Genomic DNA, 20,641 nt, shown 5'->3' on the forward strand with positions numbered 1-20,641 from the left:
AGGATGACGGCGTTAAATGGCTCAAACATCAGCATCAGAGACTCACGGAAGGCTGGAAAAAGACCTCTGGGATCATCGAGTCCAACCTTTGATTGAGCATCACTTTGATTGATCAACCTTGATTGATCATCAATTAAATCACGGTGCTGAGTGCCGCTCCTTGAACAGCCCAGGGACGGGCACTCGGCCGACTCCCTGGGCAGCTCCAGTGCTTAATGTTTCCTCCTGATCCAACCTCTAACACCGTTTTCCATGAAGAAATTCCCTCTGATGTCCAGCCTGAACCTCCCCTTGGCACAGCTGGATGACTCCCCACGCTCCGCCTGGGAGAAGAGCCCGATCCCCACCTTACAGACATTACTATGGACATTATACACACTATATAGACATTATTACAGACATTCTGTAGGCACTATTATACACATTCTGTACACACTGTTAGAGGCGTGACTGGCAGGTGTGAATTGCCCAGCGCTTCTTCCAGCCGCTTTTATCGGGGACGCGGCCCAACGACCCCTAACCCCTGCAGCCGGCCTCAACGGCCCCCGAGCGACGGCAGCAGCGCCCCGGGGCCCCGATGCCGGTCTGTGCCAGCCCGCTGCCCACACGGGAACGCCGCCCCGCCATGGATGCGGCCTGCGCCCCGCGGGCCGCACGGCACGGCGCTGCCCACAGCCAGCGGGGCGGTGCAGGGGAAGGAGAGAGAGCAGGGAAAGAAGGGGAAAGAAGAAGAGGAGGGGAAGGGAAGGGAAGGGGCGGGCAAGAAGGGAAGGGGATGGGCTCCGCCCGTGCGCGCTCTGGCGCCGCTCTTTTGGCGCTCGGGCGCCGCCGTAGCGCTCCCGGGAGAGAGCGGCATTGTGCGGCCTCCGGCCCGCTCCGCGCAGGCGCACTCGCGCATTCCCCGCCTGGCGGAGCCGGAGCCGCCGCCGCCGCCGCCGCGTCCCCCCTCCCCTCCCGCGGCCGCGCTCCTCCCTCGCCCGCGGAGGAGGCGGCGGCCGCCCCCCTTTTCCCCGTCCCCATCCCCCGGTAAGTCACCGAGAGAGAAAGAGCGAGAGAAACGAGGCGGCGGCTCCTCCTCCTCCTCTCCCGTCCGCTCCTCTCCTCCCGCACCGCCCGGGGCTCTCCCGCACCGCCGTTGCCCGCGCGCGGCGCCGCCGCCTCCCCTCAGGCAGCGCGCGGAGCCCGCCCGCTCCCCTTCCCTTCCCTTCCCTTCCCTTCCCTTCCCTTCCCTTCCCTTCCCTTCCCTTCCCCTCCCCTCCCCCTCGGTCGGCCCCGGCCCCTCCGCGCTCCCCCAGCCCGCTCCTCCCTCCCCAGCCGCGTGGGGACCCCTCACTTCACCCCGTCCTCAAGCCGGGGTCCCCTCGGGGGCTCCCCGCAGCCGCCCGCACATTCCGGAGCCGGGGAAGGGCCGTTCGGAGCCGGGCTGCTGTCGGTCCCGCGTGGCCGAGGGGATGCGCTGGGAGCCCCGCACGGAGCGGCCGCCGGGCCCGGGGAGCGATGCTGCGGTGCTTTGGTGGTTTGGCCCGAGTGCCCAGATGAGTTCCAGATGAAAAGGAATCGGGATCTGCGTTGTGAAAGTTTAATTTCTTATCGTGGCTCCCTGATGGCCCCGGGGAGTGTCCCTGGCTGGAGATAGTGAGGATGCGATCCTGTGCCATGTGCTCTGGGATGACCCTGCTGGAGCAGATGAGCCTGGCCCCTCAGATGTGCCCCTTTCCAGCCCGGCCCTTTCTGGGATCTCCCCACACCCCGCACGGCCAGCAGGCAACTGGTAGCGCCCTGCTCTGCACCCTCTCGGGAGGGAGATGCTTGGAATGCCAGTGGATCCTGAGAGCAAAACGCTCTCCTTCCCGAATGTGCTGCCACCAGCAAAAGGAGCTGCGATGTTGCAAATGCACTCAGAAGGCAAATCCTGACAGTGCGAGCCGGGGGTGATTCTGTTCCTGAGCTGAAATGTGGCTGAGCTGCAGTGGAGATTTGTTCCCTCTGCAGCATCAGCCCCGATTACGGAATCCTGGCACTGCACTCCATCAGGTCCTGTTACAGAGAGCGAGGCTGGGGAGGCTGATCCAGGGCTGCTGCCAGTCAGGGGCAAGTCTGGGGTGGAGAAGGGGATGGTTTGATGCTCAGGCCTTTCACCAGGGAAATATGACACCAAAATATTCGCATTCTGAGGTGAAAGGAATCTGGTCGGGTCTTAAGCTTTGCAACTGCTGGTTATTTTTTATGTTCCTTATTAACTCGTTTTCTCCACTTTAACAAATTAAAATAGAAAGATCTTGGACTGTTCCTTCCATCTTCCATACAAACTACTGTATTTACCCTGTATGAAGTACTTGTTACAAATGTTTTGGGGTGTGCAATATGAAAACCCTGCCACACCTCACAGCTCTTGTGCTCTGTTTGGAAAAAGCTTTCCAAAGAGTGACCAAAAGCCGTGGCTTGAGTTCTTGGTCTTGCACATAAGTATTTCTGAAGGCTTAAAATACTGCTGTGCTGCTCGACAGATAATGAAAAGGGGTTTTTATACTGGTTTCTGGCCACCTGCACTTTGACCAGTCTCACTCTTGTGCATGCTGAGAATCCTTTTGACAGCTAATGAGAATATTTTGCTTTTCTCCCAGGTTTTCCTTTGAGCGTGGTTCTCCTCTCGGTGGCAAGAGCTGCCTTCTGAAGCAGCACATTCATTCTCCCCTTCAAGCACCCATAAGTCTCGTTTGCCAGCTCCAGAACCATGGCAACAGAAGAAAAGAAGCCAGATGCAGAATCCACCAAAACACAATCTACTCCTTCCTCCTCGACCAATCAGAGCAAGGTGTGTGTGGGGCCCCAAAAAATATCCCTGTAAAACCACCTGGAACTACCTGAACACTCAGCAGCCAGAGCAGAATCAGGGATTTGAATTCTCCTGTAAATTAAGATCTTTACCATGTGGCTGCTTCTGCTGTTCGTTGTCTTGTGCTGAGGATTTTATGGAAAAAAGTGGATGGAATGCAGCTCTGCTGTAGTGCCAAGTGTTCTGTCTGTTTTTTTGGTTTTGGGGAAATTCTCACTGGTGAAAAGCTTCTCGTCATCTTGATCATGACAAAGGCTGTTTGTTTGTATCCTTGGAATGCCTGGAGGTGGCTGGAGAATTGGTGAATCTCTAGTTGTGCAGTGGGGAAACAGTTATTCAGGTTCTTTGAAGCCTGGAGATGCTCAAAGGAGGTGTTATTGTCTAACAATGAAGGCTTTTCAAAGGGTAAAAGTGGGATTTTAGGGGCATGGAGGAAGTGGCCTGTGGTTTAATTCATGATCAGGGTGAAAATGCAAACACGTGAAAGCACTGCACAGATCAATACCAAGAGTGTTACTTGGAAGTGCCAGGCACTTTGTGGTTGGGCTGTTGGATTATTCTCACCCACTGATTACTGCCTTGGATGGAATTCACCTCAGGGGTGAATTCCAAAAGTTTGTTTGGTTGTTTTTTGAATTTGGAGGGGAATTGGAATGTAAATGTGATATAAATGCTGGAATCCCAGGTATGGTGAACATCCACGTGGTCCATTCCTCTGCACTGACCAGAGCTGGTCACTGAGGTACTAAATTTGGATTTTTACTCATTCATGCCTATTTTTCTTACAGCCTGCCCCAGTAAAGCCAAACTATGCTCTCAAGTTCACATTAGCAGGACACACAAAGGCAGTGTCATCAGTCAAGTTTAGTCCTAATGGAGAGTGGCTTGCCAGCTCCTGTAAGTATTGCTTGTTTTTATCTCATTTCAAACACAAACGTGGGCCTTGAAGAAGGGCCTGTCTGCAGTCTCCATCATGAGGAGGAGGGATGTCATGTCACGGTTTTTTCTTAAAAGAGTGATAATACCAAAGCTGTCATTCTTTGAGGTAATTGAAGTTCTGTTTGAGCACTGGGTCTTTGCAGTGCCAGGAGAGCCCTCACCTGTTCAGCTTTCCTTACTGAGCACATGGGCAAGAGCCAATGCAGGATTCTTTCCTGTGCAGAGGAAACTTGTGCTTTTCTATGTCACTAACAGCTTAAGCTTTTAAATTGAGCTTTGTGCACGGTATCTGCAGGCAAAACTTTCCTGTGGGGATAAAGAAAGGTGCTGCTGGGCTGCAGAGTTGGATGCAGGGGCACTGTGCTGTGTGCCTGTGGTGGCTGGCAGCTGAGGCTTTGGTTGCCCCAGTGAAGTGCAGGAGGCTGTTGTACACAGTGATAGAACAAGTCCCCTTTCTGTCAGCTTTGGCATTTTATAAGGGGTTTTTTTGGTGTTCAGCTTTGCCTTGAGAATGTGCTTCTCTGAGTGTCAGTGATCCAGAGAGGATCCACATGTAAGGAAAGGGCAGTTGGAAATGTTGAATCTGGCAGTGAGGGTCACTGGAACATCTTCCAGACATGGGAATGGCTTGGGGCTTTGACCTAACTGCAAATAGCCTCAATAAAACCAGTGCTCTGTGCCATATAAATCATCCTTACAGTGTCCCCATCAGAGTCCCCCTCCCCTCTCCACTGAACATGTTTTCCAAACTCTATATCTGGCAAATAGCAACTTTTTTCTTTGGCTTGTTTTGCAAGTTACCATGGATAATATGTTTGGGTTTCTGCAGGCATCCATTCAGTCCAGCTTGTGGTGTAATTATTGTTCTTTTTGGGGCAAAAGCCTTTCAAGCATTCCCGTTGACCAGCACTACTTTTACCACTGGCAGTGTGAAACAAAAGTAGAAACCCAAGTTGTCAGGAGAGAAACTAAAGCTGCTGGAGTCTCTCTGCATTCCAGGCAGCTTATGTAACCTCAGCTGCTGCAGAGTGCTGTGTAGGAAGCTGTTCCTCACCAATTCGGGATCACCACCTTCCCTGAGGTCTGCCTGGGGAGGGACAGCTGCCCAGAGACAGTTTACTTACTTCCTTTCACCTGGAAGGGACAGCTCTGGCTGTGCTGTTAATTAACCTCTGGACTGGCACATTCTTTTCCAGCTGCTGACAAACTCATTAAAATTTGGGGAGCCTACGATGGCAAGTTTGAAAAAACAATATCTGGTCATAAGCTGGTAAGTAGGAGGTGATTACTGTGGGAATTGACCTGGGATGAATTTTGATTTCTTTTCCTCATTCAGAACTTTTCGTTCTTGTTTAGTGCTAAACTGTGTAGAAGGTTTGTTCTTCAGTCTTATTTTGTTGGGTTTTTTGTTTATATAGTCCTGGAATTGCTGGAGTAATATTAGGGCAGGCTGCTCATGGAACAGCTGCACTGCCTGTGTCCAGCCAGCTTCTTGTGTCCCTGAATTTCAGGAGAACCCACCTCAGACACAGGGCAGAACATTCCTGGGTGAAAAATCCCTGTGAATTCTGACACTGTGTCTTATTCCATCTCTCCTTTGTATAAGGAACAAAACACTTGCCTTTTAAGGAGATTGAATTTTTCTTGTGGGTTTGCCTACATAAACACAACACTTACTCATTCTGCAAAGTTCTAAAGAAAACACAAAACTCCCAAGCCCTCTGGTTTTTTAAAAAGTTTTTTACGTGCTGAAGTTTCATGAGTAAAAATGAAGATTTATCAAAGGAAAAACCACTGGAATCTTCTCCAGCCTTTGGGGACCTGGGCTGTAAAGAACAGCCATTTGTCATGAGGAAAAGCCACTTAGATTAATTTATGAGCATTCTATTTAGGAATTCCAACAAAGGGTTTTTGGCGGCCACAGTAAGAACTATGTGAACGAGCTACTGGTGTTCTCATAGTATGTGGCTCAGCTTAAAATTAACTTGTGCCAGAGGAGCTCTTAACCCAGCAAAATCCCTGAATTCCTGACTCTCAGGGCTGAATTTTCATTCAGGGTTCAGCTGCAAATGTAATCTGCAAGTCTGTGTTTTCCACTTTTCTGTGTGGCTGAACGAACAGAGCTGAGAAGAGAATTGTTCTCCTTTGTTTTAGGGGATCTCTGATGTTGCTTGGTCATCAGATTCCAACCTCCTTGTCTCTGCCTCCGATGACAAAACTCTCAAAATATGGGATGTAAGCTCGGTAAGGGCAGGAATTGTTCTTTATTTACCTTCATTTTTGTGCAACATTGGTTCTTCACTTGTGTTCCTGCTCATAACAGGCTGGTGAATGGGCTGTGAGGATGAATGAATTGTGCTGTCTGCTCTTGGAAGGAGTGGGATGCTTGTGGATACCACAAGGAGCCTGAGAGAGCACTAAAGCCTGATGATGGAGATAGAACCACAGCAAAAAGCCTCTCAGATGAAACCCTTTTGTAACTTCTTACCACAGCAACACTTATTTCTGCTTTTTTCTCCCCCACCCCATTCTCTCATGGCAGAGAAAACTGGATAATTTAGTTGAGTTTTGATTAGGAATATTAAATGGTTTGGATCCTTCTGAGCTGCCCAGAGTTTGCACCTCATCTGCAATCATTATGATTGTTTTATATTGGTTTTTTTTTTCTTTGCTATTTTGTTGCAGCTTGGCCCTCTGCCCATCTAAATCTGGGGTTAGAGATGGTTTCTTTCTGTGCTGCACAGTGATTAACCTTAATGTGGTCCCTCTGGATGCTTTTATGGTGCTGGGTGGTGCTGTGTATTTAACTCTGCTGAATTTTATTTCAGGGTAAATGCTTAAAGACATTGAAAGGGCACAGTAACTACGTTTTCTGCTGCAATTTCAACCCTCAGTCAAACCTCATCGTTTCTGGCTCAGTGAGTGGTTTTTTAATTTTTTTTTCCTTTGTGGGAAGCAAGTACTGCACACTCTTGTCACTTGTCACTGGAGGGACAGACAGGTTCTTTAGGGATCCTTGGCAGAATGATGATGGCATTAAATCATAGTTACAATTACAGCTTTATTTTCTTAACAGATTATTATGATCGGTGTAGCACACTAATTTATGATTAGAATGGCACAGGATTTCTGCAGGTAGGATTGATGTAGTACAATTTATAAGTAGTGATTACAGAATTTATAGTACAACTTATGGTTTCTAATCACCTGGATCCTGACTTACCTAAAGGATGACTTCTGATCACCTCTCCCTCTGCAGATTGGCTCAGTTCATGGTTTGAAACAATATTAAATGAAAGAATATGAATCACACAGCCCATTTCAAATGTGATTTCCCTCACAAACACAGCTGGTGGGCTGTGCATTGCCCCTGCTGGGTTTGCCTGGGGAGAAGCCCTTAATCCATCCTCAGTGTCCTACATGGAGACAAGGAATTCAGGGAGCTGTTCCAGCCTGTTGGTTGTGTCCAGGGCTTTCTGAGCCAGCTGGGATAAGATTTCCTGCTGAATGCCTCCATCAGGTGCTTGACTAAACCCCCTGGTGCTTCTCTCCCCTCTGCAGTTTGACGAAAGCGTGAGGATATGGGATGTGAAAACAGGGAAGTGCCTCAAGACGTTGCCTGCTCACTCTGACCCAGTTTCAGCTGTAAGTCTCTCCTGATCAGTGAACACAAAAACGCTTGTTTTGTTAGCAGAGCTCCTCTCCTGCCCCTGTAGAGGGGTGAGTTTGTGCTCTTACCAAGCCCTTACACACCGTCCAGGCTGGGCTGTGGTTGTTGTCAGTGGCCATTGCTCAGTGGGAATGAAATGAGTGGTGTTTTCTCTAAGGTCAGTGTGGGTTTTGGTCCTGGCTGTAAATGGGAATGCTGCAGAGGTGTGCCAGGCATGCCTGAGTGTCATTCTGGGACACAGATTTGTGGCACTTGATGCTCAGAGTACAACCTGTAGTTCTCTTGCTTTTGTGTTGTTCCAAGCCTTTACTGAAATCCAGAGCAGGGTTGTTCCACAGAACACTTTTGTTTTAAATCTCAGTCATTTCATAGGAGAAATCAGCTTGGAACACAGCAATATCTATTGGAATTAAAGAAAACCAGATGGGTTCAACTCTTAATGCCTTTGAAATGAAGAACACTGAACAAAAATCTGACCCTCAGATGTGTTGAACTGTGACTGTTCTAACATGGTTGTTCTGCCATGTGTATAAGATATTTAACACTTATAAATGTCTCTTAATAGTAATAATTCTAAAGAATTATTCTTTAGATGCAAATATAAGAAAATTGACCTTAAAACATAGGAGTGGCTATTTAAGAGGTTCTATTCCATGCCCTTAAAATAATCAGGTTCTGTCCACATGTTTTATTCTGCTGATATTTCCATGTCAGAAATGGAAAACGAGGACTTGCAGTGGAGCTTAAACATTTGATCTTTATGAACATCACTAAAGTTATTCATTTTAATAATTAGTATTAATAACATTACAGGTGCATTTTAATCGTGATGGATCCCTGATAGTGTCAAGTAGCTATGATGGACTCTGGTAAGTGGTTATTTCTTGTCTGCATCACTCTTTGCACCTTTTGCATTTTAAAAATGCTTTCTAAAATAACCCCCCAAACTTTGTGATGTTAAAATTGTAATAAAGGGTTTCAAAGCCAATAATACTGATTTTTGTGTGGTTTTAACAGTCGAATCTGGGATACAGCATCAGGCCAGTGCTTGAAAACACTGATTGGTAAGCAGAAATGTTTCTTGTCTGGGCTCTTGTTTTTCACACAGATTTTTCTGTGTTTCAGTGAAGCTATTAAAAACAAATGAATGTCAAAAGAAACCCTGTGTCAGTGAGACAGCACAGCTGTGCACTTTGTAACACTGCTTTTAATTTCGCTGTAGATGATGATAACCCTCCTGTGTCTTTTGTGAAGTTCTCACCAAATGGCAAATACATATTAGCTGCAACTTTGGACAAGTAAGTATAAAATTAAAAAAAAAGGGAGAATAACACACAGATTTGAAATTTGGAGTATCAGATGATGCTTTATTTTGGTTTTTGGCTGCCATAGTGATGATAATACATGACTTCATATGTAGTGTTTTCTGTGGGGGAGAATATGAATGGCATAACAGTAAAACTGATATTTTGGGGTTAACTAACCCTGCATTCCAAAGTCAGGCTAAAACGATCCATGTAGACTTCTGGAACTCTGCTATGGAGAAACATTTTTCAGCTGCTAGGAACTTTTCAGATAAAAAAAAACCAACCAACCGCCCAAGAACTAAAATCTTTGGTTTTCTTTTGTTTTCCAGCACTCTTAAACTTTGGGACTACAGCAAAGGAAAGGTAATTCTTGCTTTTTACGTAGACTTAACTAAGCTTTTAGGAAAATTGGATTTTACATATCATTGTTAAAATTAACGTATGAGTCCTATAGAAAAAAGTGTTAATACCCCTTTGATGGAGAGGATAAACTTTTAGCAGAGCCTGTTGCAACAGGACAAGGAGCAATGTTTTTTAACTAAAAGAGGGTGGATTCAGGTTAGAAAGTTTCCTGGGAGGGTGAGGAGACTCTGGCACAGTTTTCCCAGAGCAGCTCTGGCTGCCCCTGGATCCCTGGAAGTGTTTAAAGCCAGGTTGGATGGGATTGGAACACCCTGGGATAGTGTAAGGTGTCCCTGCTCAGGGCAGGCCTTTAAAGGTCCCTTCAAACTCAAACTCTTCTGTGATTCTGACTAAAGATGTCCTTGAAAAGAAAAAATATAAAAAAACTTTACTTATTCATAGCCCTGAGACATTAAGTACAGCAGCATTTCTGCATTTTTCTCTTCATCAACAATAAATTGCCTTTGATCTCTTTGGCTGTTGCAATGGGACAAATTCAGGGCTTTGTTTTGGTTTTAAGAGCAGAGCTGCCCTCTGCATCCTGTAAATCATTTGGCAGGGTGAGAAACACAGGCTGATAAGTTCGTAGTCTTTTTTTTTTTCCCAAAGAATTTGTCCTTGACTGAGAAAACTCCCTCCCAGCTGCATTAATGTCTTGTGGCTCTTCCCTTCCAGTGCCTGAAGACGTACACAGGACACAAAAATGAGAAGTACTGCATATTTGCCAATTTCTCTGTCACTGGTGGAAAGGTTGGTGTTGATCTGATTATTGATTGTTAGTTGTGTGCAGTTTTTCCTGCTCCTCTCTGTAGATAAAAGAGGATTTTGAGGGCTGGAAACCTCCTTTGGTGGGTGCTGGTTTCTGTGTTTCTAGGTGGCTCACTGTCATGTTTTCTGAGTTTTCCCTCATTTTCCCTTTCACATGACAACAATGAAATGTTTACTGAGAAATAACACTTGGCTGTGCATCCGAAAGATTCAGATGATTGTGTTTTCTCTCTGCCCCTCCAGTGGATCGTGTCTGGTTCAGAAGACAACCTGGTTTATATCTGGAACCTTCAGACAAAAGAGATTGTACAGAAACTACAAGGACACACAGGTGAGGGAGAGGATTCTGGTGTTATTGATGAAATATCCCTCCTATCATCAGCATTTTCTCTCTGATACCAATTTTGACTCTCAGACCCATAAATTCTTGACTGGCTGAAGCTTAATTGAATCCTGGGATCTTTGCTCCTTTTTTATGAAGGGTTTTTATGGGCATTGAAAAGACTTTATTCTTCATCTTGTGAGAACTTTGACATCAGCTTGCAAAGGAGGTTTGCATGAGCACAGAACTGCTCAAGATATTTAAGTGTCTCATAACATTAGTGACTGTGAGAGCTCTGTTAATACCGCCCAGAGCTGCAGCTCCCAAGGATAAGGATTGATGTGGACTGGAAATGTCTGTGCATGTGCCTGGTCTTGAAGCACGAGCTGTCACCTGACATCTCATGTAAAAGTCTGTAAAAGAGCAGAGTTTGAGCTGAAATTTCAGTGTGCTCAGTGCTTTGGGCTGGATCCCAGTGATCTGGAGTGTAAGGAAGGCAGTGGCAGCAGATTTTCATTTTCAGGCTCTGAAGATAAAATGTTACCTAAGAACTGACCAGGATGTTGGAAATACTCTCCATGATTTAAAAAAAAAAAAAACAAAACCCTGGCCTGGGTTTTGATTCAGCTGTGTCTGACATGACCTGATAGAAGTCAGAACTCAAATCTAGACAGTTCTCACCTTTTGAAACCTGTCAAACACTTTCCTGCTGCCCTCAATTCTTGTCTTTCCTCTCACAGAGGAGCAACAGTTGTAAGATATTTACACACAGCACATTTAATTCTGCTAGGAGGAAATAATCACTTGGCTTAATAAAACACACAGTTGCTCATTTTCAGCAATGCCTGCTGTGAAGCAGATTTAAATAATTGCATTTTTCTATCTTTTTTTTTTCTTTTGCTCAGATGTTGTCATCTCCACAGCTTGTCACCCGACAGAAAACATCATCGCGTCAGCGGCGCTAGAAAACGACAAAACAATTAAACTCTGGAAGAGTGACTGTTAAAGGTTCCAAGATTGCTTTAGAGACTGTCAGGAAAAAAACAAAACAAAACAAAAAGCAACCAACCAACCAACAAACAAACGAACGAAAATGTTTTTAAAAAAATTACTAAAAAAAAAAAAATAAAAACACCCATAAATCCAGTTTGGCCGGAAACCTGAAGAAATATTTGATAAAGTGGTTTCTGTTAGTCTTGGCCCAAAGGAAACATCTTAGCTCTGCTAGAGCTGGGCAGAACGTGGTGGGAAAAAAAAAAAATGCAGTGTCTCCTTTTCTTGCCTAATATTTTGGCAGACAAGTGGATGATTCTGATGTCAGGTCAGAAGTCTTGGACACCCCAAAGATACTGTATTTTCTGATGGCATTGCTTCTGGGCACTGTTGCTGCTTAAGGAAGAGCTGCCAGTCTACTTTGTACCAGTAAGTTAAGTCACAAGCCTAGAGATGTGTGGAATTTTTTTAAAATATGTCTGATTTTTTTTTTTAAATTTTTTAATTTTTTTTTTCCAGAATGTAGGTTCTAGTCTCTTGGGAAGTTTCTGTATTGTTTTAAATAGGAGTACTGCATCTTTAAGGGTGCTTCATTTTAAAACACTCAGCTCAAACTTTGTGACCAAATAAAAACCATGCAGTTCCAGATTTCCCTCTTCCTGCCCCTGACTTGACTCCTGTGGTGGAATCTCTTACCTTCTGTATAGTTGCTTACCTCTTGTTACGTGTGTTTAATAGATGCTGTTCTAGAGCAAAGTTACAGTTCTTCTGTTAACCATTAAAAATGAACCCTGCTTGTAGTTGTTCTCAGCATATTTTAATTTTTTTTTTATTATTATTTTGCCTCTTCTGGTTCTAAAGCCAACTCACAGAACACTGTAAAGTTATTTCAATGTAAAAAGAAACAAACCCAGACTTTTTGTATCTTGGCAATCCATGGTATGAAGCTGTATTGCAAATGGCATGACTCTGTATCTATCTCAGCATTGGTATTTCTTTCCCTTTTTGTCATATCCATGTGGTATTTACACATCCAGAAAAATACCATGTGCCATAATAAAAAGGTGGGATTTTATGTGTATGTTTGTGGTTAAGAGTGTGCTCGTGTGAAGTGTCTCTGTCCATGGAAGCTTCTCTTAAAAACATTTTTAAGGGGAAATGTTTTCTGTAGAAACTCCAGTGAGGGAGGAGGAGGAGCAGCAGTGTGGAGAAAAAGAGGAACAAACACAAGTCCAAATTTATTAATTTATTTAATGAAAAGAAAAGGATTGAGCTGAAGGTTTCCTCAGCAGAGACAACATTGCTTCTTCAGAGAGAGCTGAAGCCAAGAGAAAAAGAATTCCTGCTGCCCTCTCCTTGCAGGATGAACAAGGATCCAGGATTTACCTTGTGTTGGTTAAGAAATGTACAGAGCCACAAGTTTTACTGCACCCAAAGGGTTCTGCTGCAAGGGGATATTTTGCTCCTGGTGAAGCAAAACCTCATTTTTTTTGGCATTTACAGAAAATCAATTACAGTCCAGACCTCTGGAGTGCTGCTCTGAGGCTGCCTTGCTTTGAAACCCTTGGAGAAAAAAGAGCTGCAAGACGTATGGCATGGGTTTTCTTTTTAAAATATAAAAATAGAGTTCATGTTGAGTTGCTGAAATGGCTGAAATGGCTACTAATAATATCACTGCCTTTGGAGGTTTTTCATTACCCCCAGGAAGGGACACTGTGTCTAGACTTGGTGTCACTGCTGAAATGATCAACTCAGGAATTTTTTTTTTCAGCTTTATTCTTGAAGGCCAGCGAAACTCTTCAATGCAGGATGTGGCTGTGCTGCTTTACAGCCTGGAGAAGGTGGAATTTTACTCCTGCAAAGCGTTTTTAATGTTAATACAGAAATATGTTAATACAGAAATATCATGTCCCTGAGTGTGAGTGGCTTTGCTCACCCGGCTCTGCTGTCACACAGAGCTGGGGAGGAGGGAGATGAATTTTCTGCTATCACAAGGAAATCTCTCGAACAGGGACGGAAAAAACCCTAATGTAAAGAGTCTGCTGGAAAGCTGCTCTTCATAAAGGTTATGTTTAAATCCTTATTATCCCACCTGGGATTAATGCTGGGGCCTATTGGCATGAGCTCTACTTCCCTCTAATTCTGCACAGCCTGGCATTGGCTGTGGTGGTTGGAGGGCGAGGATTAGCTCAAGCACAGCCTGGAAATGAGGATTGTGCAGTGGCTGAAAGGGCTGGAGTAGGGGAGGTATAAATTTATTTTACAAGCTCAGAGTGGCTGGGGTGAGTTACTGCTCTGGGCCTCTCTGCACCAGCAGCTTTTAAGGTAAGGGAAAAGGCGAGCCGAGCGGCTAAAAAAAGAGGCGGCTGCTTTTTTTATAAGGTGTCCCGAAAAGAAAACGAGGGAAAGAAAAGTGAAAAAACATGGTTAGATGCCACGAAGTAGGTGACAGTGCCTTAACCGTATGTGTGTTGTATAGGCCACTAGGACCTCTTCCATCCTTATCAAGGGGAGTGCTAACCTTCTCTCCTTTCATACAACACGGCGAGAGGAGCACTCCCGACGCTATTTAAACCTCTAGTAATCTTTGTTTACTCAACACAGAGCGAGTCAGCTTCTGCATCCTATTTCCCCTCAGTTTGACATCTCTTCTTATACACATAAATAATCTCTCATGTTGTGTCCCAAATTTGCCCTATAATGCCTTAAAATCTCAGTAAAATCGTTAAAATGCACGCTTTCTGCTGCTCCTTTTAATGTATTCATACTTTCAGCCAATCAGCGTGAAGAAGGCGGAGCTTCCCCGCCAGCTCTGTGGTTTTGCTTTGGCCTGGCCGATGAGGGCGGGCCCGCCCGGAGGTCGCGGGTTCGAGTCCCGCCCCCGGCGAGGCGGGGCGTGGGGCGGATCCGCGTAATCAGCGGGGTTTGAGCGTTTCCGCCGGGTATCCCGGGGGTTTGAGTTTTCCCGTTGGGTATCCCGGGGTTTGAGTTTTCCCGTTGGGTATCCCGCGGGTTTGAGTTTTCCCGTTGGGTATCCCGCGGGTTTGAGCTTTTCCCGTTGGGTATCCCGGGGGTTTGAGTTTTCCCGTTGGGTATCCCGCGGGTTTGAGCGGCAGCGGGGTCGCACCGGGGATGTGCCGGTGGAATCTCCCGCAGCCGGTGCCGGACGGAGCCATTCCCGGCGTGTTCCCGCTGTCCCGGAGCTGGTAAATCCCTCCGAATCCCATCAGCGCTAATGACCAGTTACAGTTCCAGATGTGGGAGCGGTGAAAGAGCTTGGGTGATTTCCCCCCCCCCCCCCCCCCCCCCCCTTTTCCTTAAGGCCTTTCTCTTCGGCATCCCAAGGGGGATATAAAACCAGACAAACGTTTCTCTAAACGAGCGCTGCGACACCTCAAACCAGCCCTGGGAGCTGCTGTTCCCACCGGGAATTTTCCCCCAGCATCCCCCTGTGGGTCCCACCGATGCCATCGCTCCATCCCCCGACCCCGGTGACTTTCCCAGACCTTCCCGCTGGGCTCCCGGAGAGGAGGAGCCGCTTTTCCAGAGGAGGCTGCGGGTCCAGATGCAGCGCCCAGGGGTTTGAGCGGCCCCGCCAGCTGTGCACAGCTGCTGCACCACAGAACGGCTCGGGGTGAAAGGGACCTTGCAGCTCATCCCATTCCAACCCCCTGCCACGGGCAGGAACACCTTCCGCTCTCCCAGCTTGCTCCAAGCCCTGTCCAGCCTGGCCTTGGATATTGCCAGGGGTGCTGCATCGCTGCCACAGAGCCCAGGCTGCTTCTGGCCGCCCCTTCCAGATAACTGACGAGTTTATTAGGGGATTAAAAGTTAGTTTCCCCTCCTTATTGAATGCTCTGATTTATGCATGCGTTTAAATCAATCCCATTTCCTGCCTTTTATCCCTTCTCCCCCAGGCTTTCAGGCTTTACTGTGTCAGACATTCGTTACAATCCGCATTGTTTTGAGGCAAGCGAGACACACCGTGGGTGGTTTAAGGGATTTGAATCCATGAGCTGCATTTCTTGGCCACTTCTGCCAGGTGCCAGCTGCCCCTCCTGGGCTGTGGATGGACCAGTTCGTGCTGCCTCCCGGTGAAATATGGACCAGCATCCCTGTTAATGAAGATGCTGTTGGAGACTAGGTCCAAGCCTGCCTGGCTGGCAGCAGTGTCTGGCCCAGGAGGTGCTTGCTGGGCTGGGGTGCCCAGGGTGGGGGATTTCAGGTGCTGCTTGCAGGCAGTTGCTGGATGAGCTACATAAGCAGCTTATTTTGTCATTTTAATTTTTTAATCCCGTGCATTCGGTCGCGCTCTGTTATTAGTAAGCATTAGCTCTCCAAGTCCCATTAGCTCCGCTGAGAGCTGGGGCTTTGCTTGTGGGGACAGCGCTGGAGGAGCCAGCAGGGGGCTGGGGGCTGGGGACATCCCTGGTGTGCCATGTGGGTGTGACCCTGGGCCTGTAGAGCCATCACTGCTCACTCCTTTCCTCCGCTGTCCCCCTGTCCCCTCTCCAAGCCCCTGGCAGTCCCAGCTCCCCCCAGAGCTGATCCGAGCCCGGGGCTGGCTCTAACCCCTCCCTGCTTTATTAAGGCAACTATTTTCTCGTGGATAAACACATTCCGTTCAAACCCTCTTCTTCAGGTTTTCCCCTTAACCCCAGGGCCACCCCCAGAGCTGTGCTTTGTTAGAGGATCTCAAGTCTCGGATTTAAAATTAGTTGACTGCTTCTCTTTAATGAAATTATTCCTTTCCTCTTTAAATAGCACGATATGTCACAGAGAGCCGGTGGGTCCGTTCATGAAGATGAGGCAGCTCAGAGAGGAAAAAGAGATGGGAAAAAAAATTAAAAAGAAAAGAAAAAAGTAAAACCATACATCTCCCCAAACCCCTTCTGCCTAATCCAACTGAATTAGAGGATTTCGAAGTGGATTTAAAACTAAATCTTGATTAGGGAGAATTTCTCTCCAAGAGCTGCTGCACGGTGGTATTAATGGGAAGTGATCGTGGACAGAGGAAATAGGACAGAAATAACCGAGGGTAGCACATACGCACTCAGGTCTGTGCATGAACTGAAAGAACCGGGGAATTTCTCCAGAGGAAAAGGGAGAAATTCCACATCGGCATAAGGAGCTTGGGTGCCAGGGGCTGGCTGGGCAAAGCGGGGAGCGGGCAGATCCCTGCTGCACCGACGGCATCCCCCCGGAGCCCGCGGGAAGGGCTCGCAGGTGAGAGGGAAGCGCCGAGGACGAGGACGGCGGGGTGAAAAGCCGGGAGCAGAGGAGGTCACAGGCCGCTCCCCCAGACCCCCGTGTTCACCCTGTGCCCCCCGGAGCTGCCCCTCATGCTCTGCAGACACATGCCTGGAGGTGCCCATGGGATCCTGTCTCTGCTGACCGCGCTCTTCGTCCTGCCAGAGGGTGAGTGCCGCTCTCCCCTTGGACTCGCAGTTTCTGTCCTCCCCAAACCCGAGCTGTCCAGGTGTGATTTACCCTCGGTGTGAATTTAGGGGGCACTAACCCCCCCTAAGCCGTGCAGCTGTGTGCTGGTGGCTTTAGGATGGAGGTAATGTCATTTTTGTACAAGAGCGCCAGGATTTGGGATCCCCTGGGCTGCTCTTCCCTGATTTGGCTCCCCTGGCGGTGCGTGGCTGTGTGAGGGTGCTCACCACCCCCAAAAACCCCGTGGGAGCACAGGAGGGCTCGGGCAGCGCTCTGGGGCGGTGTTCAGAGGTGAGGGAAAGGTAATGGCAGCAACCCGATTAATCAACAGAGGTTGCCTCAAGCTCCACAACTGAGGTGGATGGTGGAAAATAATATCCTTTAAAGGCTTTTTTGGTGGTTTTTTTTTTTTTTTTTTTTTTTAAGGAAACCTGAGAAATGGCTTAATTCCCATTGTGGCGATTTTCAGACACAGTGGCTGCAGGGAAGGGCTGAGCTGCCGCCAGTGCAAGTGTGCAAAGCCCTGGGGACACACTGAGGCCATTGGCCCCGGGTCACAGGCTCTCGGTGCTCTGAAGGAGGATTTCCCTTTTGTTTCCGAGCTGGTTTGCCTTCCTGATAGACCCTGTGATAACATCAGCGCTGTGTCCAGAGGGAAAACCAAACCACGCTGATAAACCCATCCCTCTGGAGCAAACACCTCCAAAACAGACACGGCTAAACTGGAGAAATTTGATTTTAGAAAAGGAAAAGCTCTTTCTGAGCGCGACCGAACCCTGACTCTGGTGCTGTCTGTGGTTGTGAGGTTCCACCTGCTCCTTACACCCCCCGTTTCAAATCTCCCTTGTTCCCACAGTTTGATCCCAGCTCAAATCTCCGGCTAATCTCTGATTTCGCACTGACCTCTAGTGGGAGATGAGTCTGTATTTTCGGGCCCACTGGGTAAACAAGTGACGGGCAGCTCCGGGCTCTGCCTTAATGCGACTTGGCAAGGCAGGGAGCGCTGCGAAGCCGTCGGTAGAGAGCAGCTCGGAACGAGTTGAAGTTTTTTCCCTCCTGGGGAAAAAAAAAAAATTAGGAAAAAAAAAATCCAGCCGTGTTCCTTCTGGTTCTCGTTTAGTGTCTGGACTCCAGTGCTATGGCTGCAACATCGTGGTCGGCACCAAAAACGTGGACATGGGGTGCTCCAGCCCCGAGGTGATCACCTGCTCCCAGTCCCACCAGGGCTTCAAGCACCGCTTCTGCATTAAAACAGAGAGCGGTGAGTCCGCCCCGGGGCCGGGGGGCTGCTCGCTGTTCTCCCCCCAAACCCGGCCTTGCAGGGCCTGTCACATCCCCCTCGCCACCCGCCCGTGGCCCTGATGTCGCTCCCTGTGCTTGCTCCGCAGTGGTCCTGGGCATCGTGCTGACCAGCGGCTGCGCCACCTCCCGCCACTGCCAGCAGCAGGAGCTGCCGGGGGTCCGCATCCACTGCTGCGACACCGACCTGTGCAACGCGTCCCCCAGAGCCCCCCGGCCGCCCCCCGGCCACCTCCTGCTGCCCTGCCTGCTGGCTGTCCTGCTCCTCTCCTGAGCCGTCCCCGCGGGATGCGTGTTCGTGCCGCGGATGCTGGCAGCCAGGGGTGTCCCCATCGCTGTCCCTGCTGGCGGCCAGGACCCCAACTGCTGTCCCCTGTCCTCAATAAAAGGTGCCGAACGCTCCGTGCCCAAGGTGTCGCTGATGCCCCGGGGAGAGGACGGGGATGCTCGCGGGGCTAGGGGGGTTACCTGAGCAGGGGGAGAGCAGGGACAGGGGTTTTGGCACGTCCCCGCGGGGATGGGGAGCGCGGCCGAGCCTCGCTCTTCCCACGAGAGGGCATCCGCGACCCTCGCTCCGCATCCCGGCCGCCGCGGGGGCTGCGCGCTTCGGGGATGCGGCAGCACCGGCGCCGGGGGTGGGCGCTGGGCTGGGGGACAGGAGCCGCCGTGAAACCAGCGAGGTTTGAAGATGGTTTGGTTTTTATCCCGGCCGAAGAGGCCAAACAGGAGCTTTAAGGGAAAGATCCCATCCCGTGAGGATCGGAGCCCGAGCGGCTGCTCCAAGGTCATCGCGGGGGTTTGCGGCAGAGCTGGGAATTAAACGCATCTGTCTCCAGAGCCAGCCCTGTGCCTTTATCACCAGGGAAACGGCATAAACCTCGCTGTGAGAAAGGGATGAAATATTTTTATTCTATTTCTTTTTCTTCAGATGAAAAAAAAAATAATGCAAAAGACCTTTCCCATGCAAAACATCAGCTTTTGATGGCATTTCTCAGATGTGTGTTAGAAAACAAGCCAAAACTCTACTAAAAATATTATCTGAGGCACCTTCCCAACAGAAACACCTTGGGACTGATACAAAACAAGTTCAGATTCTGAAGATTCAGAATAAAAGGGAACCAGAAAACAAATCCTAGAAGAAAAACGACAAGAGCAGCAGCAGTACCCAATCCTTCCTCTTTCCCCTTAAAACGTTCCTTATGATTTTCGGGCGAGCAGGAAACATTTCCTTGGCAGCTGGAGTGATTCTGGCTACCGGTTATTTATCTGCCTGTGCTGAGCTCCTGCAAAAAAACTCTCTCCAGTATAAATACCCATTGATCCGCCGAGGATGGGGCAGAGCTGATGGCTGGAGGATCGGGATGGGGCAGAGCTGATGGCTGGAGGATCGGGATGGGGCAGAGCTGATGGCTGGAGGATGGGGATGGGGCAAAGTTCATGGCCCGAGGATCGGGATGGGGCAGAGCTGATGGCTGGAGGATGAGGATGGGGCAGAGCTGATGGCTGGAGGATGAGGATGGGGCAGAGCTGATGGCTGGAGGATGAGGATGGGGCAGAGCTGATGGCTGGAGGATGAGGATGGGGCAGAGCTGATGGCTGGAGGATGAGGATGGGGCAGAGCTGATGGCTGGAGGATGAGGATGGGGCAGAGCTGATGGCTGGAGGATCAGGATGGGGCAGAGCTGATGGCTGGAGGATGGGGATGGGGCAGAGTTCATGGCCCGAGGATCAGGATGGGGCAGAGCTGATGGCCAGAGGATGCTGCTGTGGCAGCTTTGCCACTCAGCAGTGTTCTGGGGAGAAGCGAGGGCCGAGGAGCCGTGCCTCCATCGCTCCATCCCGGCCCTCTCCTGGCGGTTCCCGGGGCGGGGGATGCTGCTGGCCCCGCTCTGCCCCCCTCGCCCGCCTCGAGCCATCCATCTTACACCGTGTAAGAGGCCTGTTGCAATTAAGTAGGCTGAAGTGCTCCTGAACTCTTTAACCTTTGCCCTGGGATTGCTCTTTTTGCCCCGGGGCTGTGGATCAGCTCCATTGCACTCTCCAAACAGCGCCTGCTACTTAGCTGACATTTCTTTCTCCTGCTGGATCCTATTAGCACCCTGAGGTTGAAAATGCTACTTTGGAGTGTTGTAAGGAATGTGATTTATACTGGAAAGTAGCGGCAATCTATCTTTCCCTATACACACAGTGCACATGAGGCTGGAGAGCTAAATCCACATGGTCTGAACAAACAGCGGCCGGGATAATTGGGGAGGAGGCTTCGGGCAGGGAAAAGAGCCTGGGAGGGACGGCACCGGGGCCGGGGGATTCGGGATGTGGGGCAGGGAATAGGGCTGGGCCGCCCAGTGGGATCCCATCCCCACCCCAGTGCAAACTGGGCGCTGCTGGTTTCCCAGCAAGGATTGGGAACTGCCTGGGCTGTTTTCAAGGGTTCTGGTTGGGAGGATCCATCGTGAGTCCTTCTTCCCTGTAGATCCTCTGATTCCTGAGCAGAAGTCGCACTGGTTTGTCTGCATGGGAGTCCACATCAGGGACAACACAATCTGCACGGGAAGCAGATGGAAATAAGAATTGAATGGTGCCTGAAGGAGGGCTGATTAGCCTTTATCAGATATGACACGCTAACCACCGAGGCTCCTCGCCGGGAATACCGGGTTAAAATCTCT

General features: G+C 49.0%; 1 protein-coding gene and 1 non-coding gene across 3 annotated transcripts; one reads left to right on the forward strand and one right to left on the reverse strand.

Moving 5' to 3' along the window:
* The first annotated feature begins 972 nt into the window (after positions 1-972).
* Positions 973-12,318, forward strand: WDR5 (WD repeat domain 5). Of its 2 annotated transcripts, none has more exons than XM_066332860.1 (14): positions 973-1,026; positions 2,625-2,815; positions 3,625-3,733; positions 4,972-5,045; positions 5,930-6,019; positions 6,604-6,693; positions 7,337-7,420; positions 8,259-8,314; positions 8,463-8,509; positions 8,668-8,743; positions 9,082-9,115; positions 9,830-9,904; positions 10,166-10,253; positions 11,150-12,318. In XM_066332860.1, exons 2-14 carry the CDS (start codon positions 2,735-2,737, stop codon positions 11,248-11,250), a joined length of 1,005 nt encoding a protein of 334 aa, XP_066188957.1. In that variant the 5' UTR covers positions 973-1,026; positions 2,625-2,734; the 3' UTR covers positions 11,251-12,318. The 2 variants fall into 2 exon arrangements, with proteins under 2 accessions (XP_066188957.1, XP_066188958.1); XM_066332861.1 differs by lacking the exon at positions 973-1,026 and adding an exon at positions 1,750-2,034.
* Positions 12,319-13,652: 1,334 nt separating this feature from the next.
* On the reverse strand, positions 13,653-13,780 carry LOC136369940 (U6atac minor spliceosomal RNA). The gene has a single exon (XR_010745099.1). It is a non-coding gene; the product is annotated as a U6atac minor spliceosomal RNA (small nuclear RNA).
* Positions 13,781-20,641: the final 6,861 nt, after the last annotated feature.

Source organism: Sylvia atricapilla, chromosome 19, assembly GCF_009819655.1.
Source record: "Sylvia atricapilla isolate bSylAtr1 chromosome 19, bSylAtr1.pri, whole genome shotgun sequence".
NCBI lineage: Eukaryota > Metazoa > Chordata > Aves > Passeriformes > Sylviidae > Sylvia > Sylvia atricapilla.